Source organism: Rattus rattus, chromosome 10 (genome assembly GCF_011064425.1).
Source record: "Rattus rattus isolate New Zealand chromosome 10, Rrattus_CSIRO_v1, whole genome shotgun sequence".
NCBI classification, from domain to species: Eukaryota; Metazoa; Chordata; class Mammalia; order Rodentia; family Muridae; genus Rattus; species Rattus rattus.
In genome coordinates this window covers 4,474,553-4,488,267 of record NC_046163.1, presented here as the reverse complement: position 1 = coordinate 4,488,267, position 13,715 = coordinate 4,474,553, and the positions used below count along the sequence as shown (strand labels likewise).

At 43.2% G+C, this 13,715-nt stretch overlaps 1 protein-coding gene across 2 annotated transcripts in view; it reads right to left on the bottom strand.

Moving 5' to 3' along the window:
* The window catches only part of Srgap2 (SLIT-ROBO Rho GTPase activating protein 2), a 220,975-nt gene that overhangs the window by 33,699 nt on the left and 173,561 nt on the right, over positions 1 to 13,715 (bottom strand). For both annotated transcript variants that reach the window (XM_032914707.1, XM_032914706.1), the window contains 4 exons: positions 13,196 to 13,393; positions 5,704 to 5,788; positions 3,171 to 3,198; positions 1,509 to 1,533 (listed from right to left, as the gene is read on the bottom strand). In XM_032914707.1, the coding sequence (XP_032770598.1) occupies positions 1,509 to 1,533; positions 3,171 to 3,198; positions 5,704 to 5,788; positions 13,196 to 13,393 (336 nt within the window). The remainder of the gene's footprint in view (positions 1 to 1,508; positions 1,534 to 3,170; positions 3,199 to 5,703; positions 5,789 to 13,195; positions 13,394 to 13,715) is intronic.

Below are 13,715 nucleotides of genomic sequence, written 5' to 3'. Positions count from 1 at the left end.
AAAAGATTGATTGAAGAGAAAAAAAGTTCCATCTAGGGTCAGGAGGAAGACGAAGGCTAGAGAGATGGCTGAGCAACTAAGAGTACTTGCTGTCCTAGCAGAAGACCCAGGTCTGGATTAGGATCCACTCAGCGGATTAGAACCCACACAGTGACTTACAACTATCTGTAACCCCGGTTTCAGGGGATCTGACACCCCCCCCCCACTTCCATACAGGCACCAGGCATGCATACATATGTACACACATACATGCAGGCCAAACACTGATACACATGAAATAAAACAAATCTCCAGTGTATTGAGAAATTGAGGACACAGCAAAGCTTGTCCAGTGAATGCCATGGTGGACTCCCACCGTGGCAGGGTAGTCTCAGATGCATGAAGAGAGCTGGGGCTGGGAAGAGTAGAGGAAGCCTGTATCCCCTGCACCTGAGACTGCCCCAGGCTAGGGCTCTGTGCAAATCGACATATAACGTTATATTATAGTCATTTGTGTATTTATATCACGTATGTGCAGGTACCCAACAGGCCAGAAGATGGTGTTGGATCTCCTGGGGCTAGAGTTACAGGCAGTGACATGGGTGCTGGGATTGAACTCAGGACCTCTAGAAGAGCAGCAAGTGCTCTTAACTGCTGAGCCATCTTTCCAGCCCTGCAAATGATTTTTTTTAAAGGTCTGGATCAGCTTTTTCCTGGTAGACAGAAGGATATTTCTGAGTCCTGCCTTCCACCCCGTACTTGCTAACTTTCCCTCCTGCAAAGCTGGTGTGAGAAGCTGAGGGAACATGAAGTCACTTCACGGCTTACCATAGACTATAATTAGTGAATGGAATTTTGCTACTGCAAAAATACGCTTCATTTAAATTTTTTTCCTTTTAAAGTAAGTAGGAATTGTGCTGCAATTTCCCCTGTTGTGGATCACTCAAGGCCCCTGCTAAGAGTCCCCTAACATGGGTGACAGCTGGCTGTGCAGCAGTGAGTTTTAATACAGTGGTGACAGTCAGCGCAAACCTGCCAAGATGAGTATTTCTTCCTATCACTCCTAGAACAGGTTCCTGCCTACACTAGGGTACATCAGGAATACATCTAAGAGGACAACGTGAACAGAAGCAAGCAAAACCTCTAACTTAAGTGAGACGTTTAGATTGAGGATCAGCTATTTGAGCGACTGGTGTATTAGTATATATGTAAGGACGTGTGAGGCTTCTTCATGTTCTCCTAGGGAAGGACATCATGGGCTGTTACAGAACAATTTGTCCAAGTTTAAGTCAAACCTAACCTGCCAGAAAGTTAAATGGCAGATCCAACAAGGAGAAGAACGGATCAGGAAGCCTATGATAATTCCAGCTTGGAACCAGTGGCTGCTACCGTCTTAACCATGCGGTGACTAAAGGTACAGCCAATCGTAAGCACGACGTCAGAGGCACATCATGAAATTCATCACAGCCGAGGGACATACTTGATCTTCATGAGCCAGGCTGGGCAGTCTGGCTCTGTTGGGCTCTTACCTGTTTCCTCACGGTTGAGCTTCGCCTGTTGTTGTCCCACCAAATCAGAAAGGTCCAGTCCAGCAACAGGAAGGAAAAAGAGAAAAAGGGGACAGAATGAGATGACCACTCCTAAGTCCAGAACTAAAGCTTTAAACCATGTAAAACAATTGTAGCAGCAGGCAATGACCCATCGCGATTCTGAGATCAGTCCCAGAGGAAGCTAAGAGACTTGCCAAGTTAATTCCCAACAAAAGCCTAATAAACTTTAGTCTTTCATAGAAGCATAGAGGGTTAATGTCTATCACTGTTCGACAGGTAAATAGGCGGCAAGTAGTTTACTCTGTAGTAAAGCAGAGTCATGTTAGACAATTTAAAGGTCTTTCTGTATGAAAGGAAACAAAAACTAAACACCAAAGAGTGTATATCTTCTCTTGAGTCTGGGGGTGGGGAAAGGAGCACTTAAGTTCATTAATTAATTTTTGTTTTTTATCTAGAGGGTGGGACCTCAGGGCCCTGTCAGTGTTTTCAAGCTGTGCTTAGCTGTGGGAGCCTTTCTATCGAGGGTATCAGACAGAGACCACACTACTCAACGAGGAGGCAGCACCGCCCTGCTTTGGGAAGGTGGGCTGGGCCTTGTTCTGACTGCTGCCAGCCTGCCCTTAAAGCACCTTGCTGAAATTGTACTGCTTTTATGAGCTAACAAAATGCTCTTGTCTTCAAGAAGAGGAGACTGATATTCTGAGAGGAGAGATGAATAGTCCAAGGGCACACGTGGAGAAAGGGATAACCAGCGTGGGAAGTCAGTGCAGCTCCTTTTAGTCTTTCCAGTGATGCGGTGCCTCTGACAAAGCTAAGACTACCCCGCCAGAACAGTCCTCAGGAATGGCGTACTCACGGGACCTCAGCTCTAATCCACTATGACGAAATGATGGAAATCAGATAATTCGTCACTAGTGAGCCTTAACTGTAAGTGGCCTCACGACTATGAGTTGCCAGGTTGATATAAGGCAATGCGCTTCATTAAAGCGCGTTCTCCTTTTAAACCAGCACGTTTCGGGCATCTCAGGGTGCTGGCTGAATGAATGTCGTGTTCTCTGCCAGCTCATAGCACCATTATGACTGTGAGGGAAAATATTTGGCTGAGGTGGAGTGGGAGGGGAGGTCGAGAAAGCCTGGGAGGACTGCATACTTGAACACCAGTGAAGACTGCGCTCAGTGCTATTTGGCAAGCCAATGCAATGTAATGTTTCATTCTCCACAACGTCACTAATTAGTGCCTATCGTCTTTTGCATGCACTTAAAAACAACCACAGATCAAACGCTCAGATTACCTAGTCTTCCTTGTATCAGAGACTTCCCCAAGGTCACACACTGAAGTCTTCTAGCTAGGAGGTTATCAAGATCCAGAGTCTGGTGTTTATTTTCTTTGCAGTATTGTGGCTCTGGGGAGTTTCTTGAAGATTCTTAATCAAGTGACATCTCCCATGACATTATTTTGCTCAGACTACCCTAAACCGGAGCAACTCCATAGCCACTTGAAAGGAGATGGAGGTAGTGAGGCAAGGAGAAGGAAGCAGCTCCTGCCTTGGGCCACTCCTTTGCAAAGCCATCCATAACTTTTACAATGACATCACAGCTCTCTCCCACAGGCCTCTCCTTACCCTTCCCAGGGTCACTCACCTGGCAAGACTACAGTCTGTCCGCTGACCTGCGGAAAGAGAAGGGAAAAATGCATTTGTTGAAGTAGAGGGGTGGGGAGAGCTGCACGCCCTAGGAATTACCATGTCCTTCCTATCTTCCTAGGGAGCCAGAGGCAGAAAAGAAAAGGATTGCCCTGAACCTCATTTTGGGGCAGCAACTTTACTGCTCCAGGTCCTCTGAACCTCGTCAGTTCTACTTCCTAAATGAGAAAACAGGCATTGATGTGTGGAAGAACAAGTTGAGTCACACTTTAGAGAACAAAATTTACAGTATGCCTTCCCATACACACAGTTCAGCTTCTTACATACGTGCTGAGTACGCTCGTAATGGTGGTTAAAGGTAGGTTTTGGAACACAGGACATGGCTAGTGTGTCACTATATGAACGAACACACACACACACACACACACACACACACACACACAGTTGACTTTGGAGAGGAGAAAAGGGACTGTGGAAGGAAGAAGGAGAAGACATGTAGGTTCTAGTTTTAGAAGCATACTAAATTCTCCTGTTAACCAGCATAGTAAGGCAGGGATAACAATACCCACATGGGTAGCAAATGAAGGCTTTCAATCTCATGACAGGTGGTAAGATTTTCATAGGCCATAGACAGTTTTGAAAAATAAAATGGAAAACCTTAAAGTTGGTAAGGAAAAATTTTTAATAAGAAATATGCACATATGCATGCATAAACCATGATGTAATATGGTGCCTTCTTTGGGCCAACAGTTGATGAAGCTTGACCTGTCTTAGCTAAATCAATTGCAAACTCGGGTGAGCACTGAGTCAGGAAAGACAAGATTGACTCCTATACTCCTTACTCAAGATCAGGAAAGGCAACTCCGAGGGTTGGGGAAGGCCAGGTTTTTCTTTCATTTTGTGTTGCTAATTGTTAAGACAGTTCAGCTTACTTTCAGCAGTACCATCCCCCAATCTTCAACAGCCCTGTTACCAAAGGCTCAGCTTTCATTTGCAAAAATATTATTCTGAGCCATTATTTTCAACATCTGTCCCATTTCCATTCTGGAATATTCATACACATCAATTATCCCTCTGTGGCAAGAACAAGAGGCTCTTGCATTACGGTGACAGATACTTACAGAAGGCAGGGACATGATGATTTGCACACAGGGTGATTTATAGCTATTGTTTTTCTCTATCTCTGGAACTTGTCATCTTTAAATTATGGCAATTTAGAGCCCCAGTGGTCAGCCTCCGTCCCTCTAGAGTAGTATTATTTGGTGCATATATGTGTACAAACACGCGCACACACACACAGCTCCAAAGCCTTTTTGCCTGTCTTCCAGGCTGTGTTCAAATTGTTTTGAGAAAAAGAAATCATAATAAGTTTCTTCCAATAATTTTTATGAGCTGTCTTTCCTTCAACTCACCATACAGCAATCTGGTAGCTCGAGAGTACAGACTTTTTGTAAGCAAATCTGGCTCTCATGCCTAGACCTGAACTGTTTAGGTAGGAAAAGATCAGAAGTTACTAGAAGGCTTTTTTTCCCTCCCACATTAAAGCAAACATCTTTAAAAAAAAAAAATCATAAGATCAAAGATACTAGAGAGAAAGAAAAAGAAAATCATTTGGGGGAATTGGCCAGGGCAGGACAAAGGCAAGGCAAGGATAGGTAGGTTAGTCTGGTCTGAAAAATGGGATAGTCCAATTCTTGAGCTAAAAACCCAATGTGTCTTTCTTTGTAAATTCTGCTTTACTTCCCAGTTTTCTGAGTGCTCGAGAATTGACTTTAAGGTGTTGAGTTCTGTATGAGTTAACACGCATTGTCAGTGAGGAGACCGCACTGCTTCCCTGTGGAGAACAGGCTAGTAGGAGCGGGAGGAGGGCAGAGCATTCAGGGGCATCCCTAACCTGGAAATCCCATTAATCATAAGATGCTGAGAAGGAGGCAGGAGACCCTGGCAGGGTGCCAAACAACCTCAGGGAAGCTTCTTTTCAACCTTCGCTTTGCCTTCTGTTTGACAGCTGACTGGGGAGAGAAAGTCCAGAATGTCTGTCCAGTTCTCTGCCTCAGGACTTTCCAGTGTCTGGGTAAGATCATTGCCAGAGATGAGACAATACATTTAGCACTTGGGTTTTAGCACAGCCACAGTAGAGAGATGGCTGCTGATGAAGTAAAAGGAAATGAATGTTCACCCCGATAGCTAAAGAAGCAACAAGTCTGTCTATCCCCTCCTTTTGAGGTCCCTCTCTCTCCCCAGGACTGGGAGTCTTAACAAGCGTCTGGAGAGGCCATAGCCCTGCGCTCCTTTACTACAGACGTGGCAGAACGGTGAAGGGTCTGGGTGGAAAGAGCATATGTTCCATGATGAACATTAGCGTTTCTCACACACTGCTGTTTTCCCACTGCTCAAGCAGCCATTGAAGGAGTGCTTTCACACTGAAGTCTAGGAAGAGAAGTACATTCATATAACCAGTTGGGGCTGGCGGGCTGAGGGCGGAGGCCTCTCTGCTCCACCAGCCTCCAGCAGAGCATGCTCATACTCACTTTCTCCCAGGGTCTTCTGCAGGAGGTCATGCTTGGCTTGTAATTTAGTGATGAGGTTCCTACCCTCCAAGTACTCCTTCATTTTCTGTAAGAGAAGAGGAGAAATAAGAGAACTTAGATTCTTGAAGAAACACAAGATACAAATGTTCAACTGGACAATTACTTTTGAGAGGCCATTTGATTTCTGACTTTCTGACTCAAATTTCAGGCAAGTCCATTCAAATTCTTTCCTTTTTCTTTTCTTTTTAAAATCTGTCTCTCTGCTGACTTTCAAGGTAGGTGCATATTCTATCTAGGATTTTCCTATGAATTTCATGTTAGCCTGTATAAGAAAACTATTCTCTAAGGAAAGTCCTTCATCTGTCTCCTTCAGTCCCAGTAATGAAGGAGAGCGGCCAGGAGGGTTGGCGACCTTCCTGAGTGTCAGTGTTGTGGGTGTGAAGACATGCGCTTGCTGTCTGCCACTTAGGCTGGTATCCTGCTCACCCCAGGGTGCGTTTCATTGCCGTAGTAGCTGGGTCAGGGTAAGCCTAACTGCAGAGCCCCCGTGTATAAGCCAGACAGACCCTAACATGTCTCCCCTTCTATTCCAGCACAGGCATCTTGAAAGGTGGGAGTTTCAGTGCTCAGCTGGAGTGGCTGCCACCTAGTACCTGTACCTACAGATGCCAAGCAAAAGATGAAATGTGCCATCACACTTGCGACGGCAGGTGGAAAATGACTGCTGTTGCAATTTCAGTTTTGACATCTCATCCACTCTTGTCTGGCTTGTGAGAGACTATGCTTGACTGGATAATTCACCAAATCTTCAAAATAACTACATAAATTACTAGTATCATTACTCCCACTTTACTTGAGTAATGAGAAGACGGCGGTGTGGTTTGAAGAGATTAATGAAATTTCTCAAAGGCCAAAACAAACTAATGGCTTTACTATCTGTTGTGTAGCAGGTGCCCCCCTCACCCCCACCCCCATCAAAACAGTCCATTTCCCAGGGAAGCCCCATTAGAGAGAAAGTAAAAAAAAAAAAAACCTCAAAAGCTGGCCCAGGAAGTTTCTAAAAGTAACCAGATTCAGTAGGCCCCTCCCCCAAGAGTAACAACATAGATAAACAGCTGAGTCACTTCAGACAAGCCCAGCTGCTACAAAGAAGCGGGACAGCCAAGATGCCTGGAAAGAATCAGAGACCAGCAGAGGTTCCGACTAAGCCACCTAGAAAGGACACTCTTCAACTGAGCTGCCTGAAGGCTATGCAGTGCTCCCCAGGTGCCCAGCTTTTGAGAGCTTTGGGGATGAAGATGTCTTTGAGTCATCCCTGCTCCTGTAGGTAACCCCCCCAAAACCCACTGGTTCACCAGTGGTGTCCCTGTTTTAGTCTGTCATGGGTTCTCTCTCTGGGGTGAGTAGATGTGTGTTGTGTCTTCCCAGGAAAATCTTGTCACATAATAGTATCCAACATGCAGTTTGACAGAATGGTGTGTGCTCTGAAGCTTTATAATAAAATGTTCCACCTACTCCATTAAAGAGCCAAAGAGAAGCGGAACAGACTTTCATAGTAGTCATCTTTTTAACATTAACAGCAACACAGGAGGCTTTAGACTACTTTAGTACACAGTCTCTCATCTGATTCTCATAATTCTTCTACCCATATCTGAGGAAGACAATAGTAGTTCTTTTAGGGATGATAAGACAACCCTAAGAGGGGGGTATCACTGCAGACTGTAGGTGGTAATGCCAGGTGAGGATCTTTTTCTACTCTCCTCTAAGCCATTGTTGAGAATCTGAGTCTGCCTTGGCTATCTATCTCCTGATGCACTGGTTCATATGATGGCATTTAACTTAAAAGCGATGGGAAGGTATCTCAGAGCATGATCCATGCGTCACTAGAAAGATTTGGCTTTGCTCCAGTGAATAAACATTTTAATAATAATAGTTTTGTCTTTTACTGTGCACTAAAGAAAGAAAAAGAATTGTACACCAAGCCTTTGATTTTTATGACTATTACCATTTCATTAATAATAAATATAAGGTGGTCCAGAGACCATGTTGGCTATCCTGACTATCCTGATGCTTAGTGCTGGATGGAAGAAACTTATTAAATATGAAGAACGAATAAATGGTGAACAATCTCATTCTCTTCTGTCGAGGCTGCTCCTCACAATTATAAACCCAGCCTCCACTCTAAATAAAACAAACCAGAAGCAAACCCTATGCTAAGTCATTTCTGCTGCCTTATTTAAGGCCTGTTCTCTGATCCTTTATGCCTTTGCATGGAACATCTGCATGAAAATAGGCTCTCTTGTCACCTTCCTCTTTCCATCTGTTCCAGCTGTTAGCTCACTTGCTGTCAGCCTTCCTGGATGATATCCTAATCCCCAAACAAGGCCTAATTGCAGGTTTGGAATCATACTTAGGACCCAGAGTGGAAAAACCTCTAGGAAGTATCCACTGCTGATAGTACAACCCCGAAAGGCCGATCTTTGGAAGGTTATCCCAAGAGTCTCAAGGGTTTCCTAAAGAAGAAAGTTCAAGAAGCTATAACCTCTAACACAGACCAGAATGCTCAGAATACAGCTACAATCCTGAAAGGGAATGAATAAAAGTTCCTTTCTCTAACTCATGTTTCTTTTCTCAATTCCCAACCCTTCCCCCAGCCTCAAGTTCATGTTCACAGCTCACTGGGTAACTTCAGCTGTCACTTGGTGAACCAGTAAAACAAATAACAGTCTGATAAAAGAGTATGAAGTTACCTTTTCAGGTTCCATTAATCTAAAAGATCAAACTGTATCAAGATATGCTCTGCATCCCTAATACGAGGGCAGGAAGAACTCCGGGTCTGGCATCTAGGTGGGAAGGCAAAGGGATCCCAGAGTCTGCAGACATGCTATCCATCACTGCCTTATCTCACCCAGAAGTCAGGACAGACATGCTGGGAATAAATAATCCTGTTTTATCAGGGGAGTTGAGGTAGAAGGGTTCGGTTGCTGCTGAACAGACACAGAGCTGAGACAGCTAAGGCCAGGGAGGAATAAGTAGCCTTTTGGTGATTTAGCATAATATCAAGACCACACACACACACACACACACACATACACACAGAGTAATATACCAGACCACAGCTCTAAATCTAGTATTTTGCCTGATGGACAAAAGACGGCCAAATCTACCCCTAAGAATTCAGACAGTTTGACTATTTCATCAGCCACAATTTTCAATCCCTTCCTCATCTTACCTCCTACTTGAACTCCACACTTGGGGCTAGAGAGATGGCTCAGCAGTTAAGAGCACTTACTACACGTGCAGAAGACCTGGGTTCAGTTTCTAGCATTCACATGATGGCTCACAAACAGTGAGGCAAAGTTTTGGGGTTCCAGTGCCCTCTTCTGACCTTTGATGCAATTGCATACAGACAAAAACTCACATAAAAGTAAGTCTGGAAAATACTAAAAAAAAACAAAACCAAAAACCCCGTAGTCCAATTTTTCCATTTTGGAGACACTCTACCTTCTAAGGTTCAATGATTCTTGGCTAACCAGAGCAGAGAGCTGTTTAAATGGAGATGATGTAACTATACAGTGGAATTCTGTCCAGCCATTGGAAAAAGGTTTCTGTGAGCTATGGGACAGTTCCTTTACATGAATCTTATTCAAAATAAGTGATGATAGTCCAGTGGGGAACAGTGAGGGTGATATACTCGCTTGTCACACTTTAGTCCTTAATGTTCCGCTTGCAGGGCAAGCACAGTATCACACAAGGCACTCTTAACTACTGAGCTACATTCCCAGCCACATCTGATACATTTCCAGTGTAGTTGATTGTATTAAGAGGCACTCACTGATAGAGCACTGATTGCCTATGCATTGAAAACCTCTGAAAGGACGGAATATACTAGTTGCAATCCATGGCAGAAGGGAGGAAAAGGAGGTGTCAGGGGTAAGGTAAAGCGTGTGTGCCTTCTCTCTAGTTTCCTTTTGATATATTTTAGTCTTTTTTAAAGGATGTAACAACAAAAAAAGAAGTAGACACTGAGGGATGATGTACTGTAGAAGATGAGTGACAGACAAAAAGACAAGGAGGTCAGAAAGCACTTCCCTTCTTATAATGAGGGGAGAGTTGCTGAGCCTTCCCTTTTAGCTCCTCAGCAGGGCACAGAGGGAAAGCCCATGCTAGCAGGTGGTCTGAGTTCTGGCTTCAGCTCTTGATGACGGCCTTGTTCAAGCTAACCATCCACTGCATGTTTTTCCCTTTTTCTTTCCCCACAAAGCTTTCAATGAGGAGGCTGAGTTAGAGGATGTTTAAAAGTTGCTTCAAGTTTAAAATTCTGTAATTTTCCACAGGCTATTGCAAGCAACTGATCTTTGTAAGACATGCTTCAAGCTTCTAATTGATGTCACATGGGCAGATTAATCTGATGACAGCAGCAAGCAGTGATAGACTATCCCAAAAGCCCACGTGATCACTGGACACACTAGCTATGAGTCCAGCCATGGTGAGGGGCATCTTCTACTTTCCAAGAGCAGGGAGCTTCCAAGCTGGGCTGCTTTGGTTTTTTCTTCTTCCCTGGTTAGCAAGCATAGTCAGGCCTCTGTTTTAATATGGAGACCTGAATGCCCACTTCACTACTACTACCAAAAAGGCCCTGCTATCAGGACATAAATTACCTGACACATTTCATATCCACTCAGAAATGTAATGAATTCTTACAAATCTAGGTAAGCCCAAGCTCATTGCTGCTAGTTAAAGCAATGTGTACAAACGCTGACATGGAGTCCCATGGCTAACCAAGTCAGGAATGTGTTGCAGAACTGCAGTGTACTGCAGGTGGTAAGATTTAGAAGTCACCTGTTTGGATAAAGTTATTTCTTTCTTAAAAAGCTTTATTTGGATTGTGTGTCTGTGTGTGGGCATGTGCATGTGAGTGCTGGTGCCCACGGAGGCCAGGGAACTGCAACTCTCAGAGCTGGAGCTATAGGCAGTTATGGCCTGCAGCCATGGTGTTGGGGATCAAACCCACGTCCTCTGCAAGAGCACTATGCGAGCTCTTAAGAGTGCTGAAGCATCTCATCAGCCTTCTTGTTTTGGAACAAATTTCAACTTCTGAAGTTGTATGTTATAGATTCATTCAAAGCAGAAAGTAATTCTGAAAAAGACTGGGTGAGTAAAGATGTTTTATATCCAAAATTTCTCGTCTTCTTCCCTTTTGTTGAGTACATACATATATACATGTGTATACACATATGCGTGCATGCATATAAGGCCTGTGCTAGTCACAGTGTCTTCCTCAATTGCTCTCTAGCGTATGTCTTAAGGCAAGGATTCTCACTGAGCCCGGAGCTTACAAACTCACTAGCCTGGCTGGCTACTGAGACCCAGCTTCTACTGCCCAGTTCTGGAATTACAGGTGTCTGGGTTTCTTTCACATGGGTTACTTGGGTTTAAACCTAGGTGTACATGCTTGTGTGGCATGTACTTTACTGACTAAGCCATCTCCCCAACCCCTAAGCCCTCAAATTTTTTTACTGGAGGAATAGAAGGGGTGAAATGGTCAAATACATTATACACATGTATGGAATTCTCAAGTTTAAATTTAAAATATAAATATAAAATTTATACATAATGTGTATATATATGTATAAAACATTTAAACGTATATTTTAAAAATGGAATCTTCTGAAATATAATAAGACTGCATCATTGATATTTAATCAACTCACAAAGAGTTGCCAAAAATTCTATTATTAAGAGATAATATAGTTTGGTAAGGAGGACAGTGATAGCCCCATTAGAGTCAAGAAGTTGTAGTAATGTGTAATTTAGATTTCTGAAGGCCTTTACACTTTTACATAGTCTGCTCTTCTTGAAGAATTTTATTCTCCTTGCCAATCCTCTTTGATCTACTCATATTAAACACAAAAGCCAGTGTGATGCTTCCCCCAGCACCATTCGTCCTTGTTGTTGCTCACACACATTCCTACACTTAAATCTTCCTTATTTAGAAACACATGAAGTCACAACCAAAGTCCCCTGGTATATGTGTAAGCCCTTATTCTCTTCTTTCTCTTCAACTCTAAACATTCACAACTTGTAGCATAGAACCTGGCACACAGCAAATACATGATAAATGATCAGTAAATAACTTAACGATGACTGATGCATGGACTGATAGTGATGATGGTAAAATGGGGGCAGTTACTGAGTGCCGGGAACTAGGCAATGTGTCATTCCATTCTCTGTAGTAGACTGGAGACAGAGCCCAGTGGTATACCTCCTACCCAGCACATATGAAAGTTCCACCAAGAAAAAAGCAAATGACTGCACCCTAAGCAATTAGAAAATATAATTAAATGACTTAAATTTATAATGCAATTCATATCACAATGTCTCATTTTTGTAAATACAATTTTAAATACATGCTCATATGTATTTATTCTCTTCTTTCTGCTTAGGTTTTATATAATGAGTATGTTTTAAAATGTTTTTCTTTATATAACAAAAAAATTTGAGTTGTTTTAGAACAATATTCTTAAATCATATTCTTTCAAAAGTCTTCTTTGGGATTTAAAACAACAAAAACACCAAAGATTTGGAGCTTAACTAACTGAAACAGATTTACAAAAACATCAATCAATCATGTTAGAGCTCTTAAAGAAAAAAGGAGAACGTTCAAAAAAAATTAAACAAATTGTCCCAGCTGGAAGAAAAAATCTAATTTGCTCCATGCTGAGAGTGCTTCATGACTGGAAGACAAGCGAAGTCTTTTCATTTGGTCAGTGTGCATTTTCAGTGGCCGTGTTTTATCTTACAACTGAAAAGTCAGTTTTTCTTTTCTTGGTCATCAGAAGATAAGGAAATAAATGTTGGTGCAGGCAAAAAGTCAGACTTGGCAAGTTCAGAACATTTTAATTATTAAAAAGCAGCACAAAAGACCAGCTGACAGCTTTTAAAAAAACTCAACATTGTACACACAGACACTCACACATAGACACACACCTACCCATCTAAAAGGAGAAAAATGAATAAAATATTCTGCTTTAGAATTCTCTACAAACCCAACAAGTTGCTCATTTAAGTCTCTTTAACTTTTACAAATAATTAGGAAAAATCACTTCCTAATAATGGAAGTTATATGATAATGTATTCAAATCACTTAGGAGAGACTTTAAATTTCTTAAAACAATATACATATTGGCAAATATAGTTCTCAAAAAAAGCAATAAACTTAATTCCCTTGACATGCTCTCCTGTGACTGAGAATGAAAGCGTACTAGCTGATTGAAGAGTTCCGTCTTTTTCTTAGTGATTTATTTAGGAGCGCCCTGTCAGGTCCCCAGCTGACACAAATAACTTGGAGATGCCTTTGCTTTAAGGGTAGAGATGGTGTCCAAGAATGCCAGGTTCACACCTTGTGTATTTAAAGCTTGCTTTTCAGACAAAAGCTCCTGTGGGTGTCAGTGTCTACTGATGTTCCTGTAAGGCCAAAGCGTGCCCTTACCGTGAAATAGAACTGTTCCGTCTCCTGCTGGTTAGCTCTCCTCTTAGCAATGCTGGGCTTGCTCATGAACGTTTCTGAGACAGTTGATTTGACAGACTCCATGGAATTGCTATACTGGAAGCAGTCAGATACATCAAAATCCTCAACAGTCACGATGTCCTGAATGGTCTGCAGGGTGGCCTCCATCGTCTTTTTCACCTATATCCATAATAGCCAAAGCAATCATGAGAAGCAGGCTATAAAATGGCAGGTGATAGAGCAACTAGGAGGAGCTTGAGAGGGCTATGTCTCTCCTCTCAAGAGAGCAGTAGGAAGGAGGCAGGCAGGCAGGCAGGCAGGCAGGCAGGCAGGCAGGGCAGGCAGGCAGGCAGGCAGGCAGGCAGGCAGGCAGGCAGGCAGGCAGGAGGCAGGAGGCAGGAGGCAGGAAGGCAGGCAGGCGGCAGGCAGGCAGGCAGGCAGGCAGGCAGGCAGGCAGGCAGGCAGGCAGGCAGGCAGGCAGGCAGGAAGGAAGGAAGGAAGG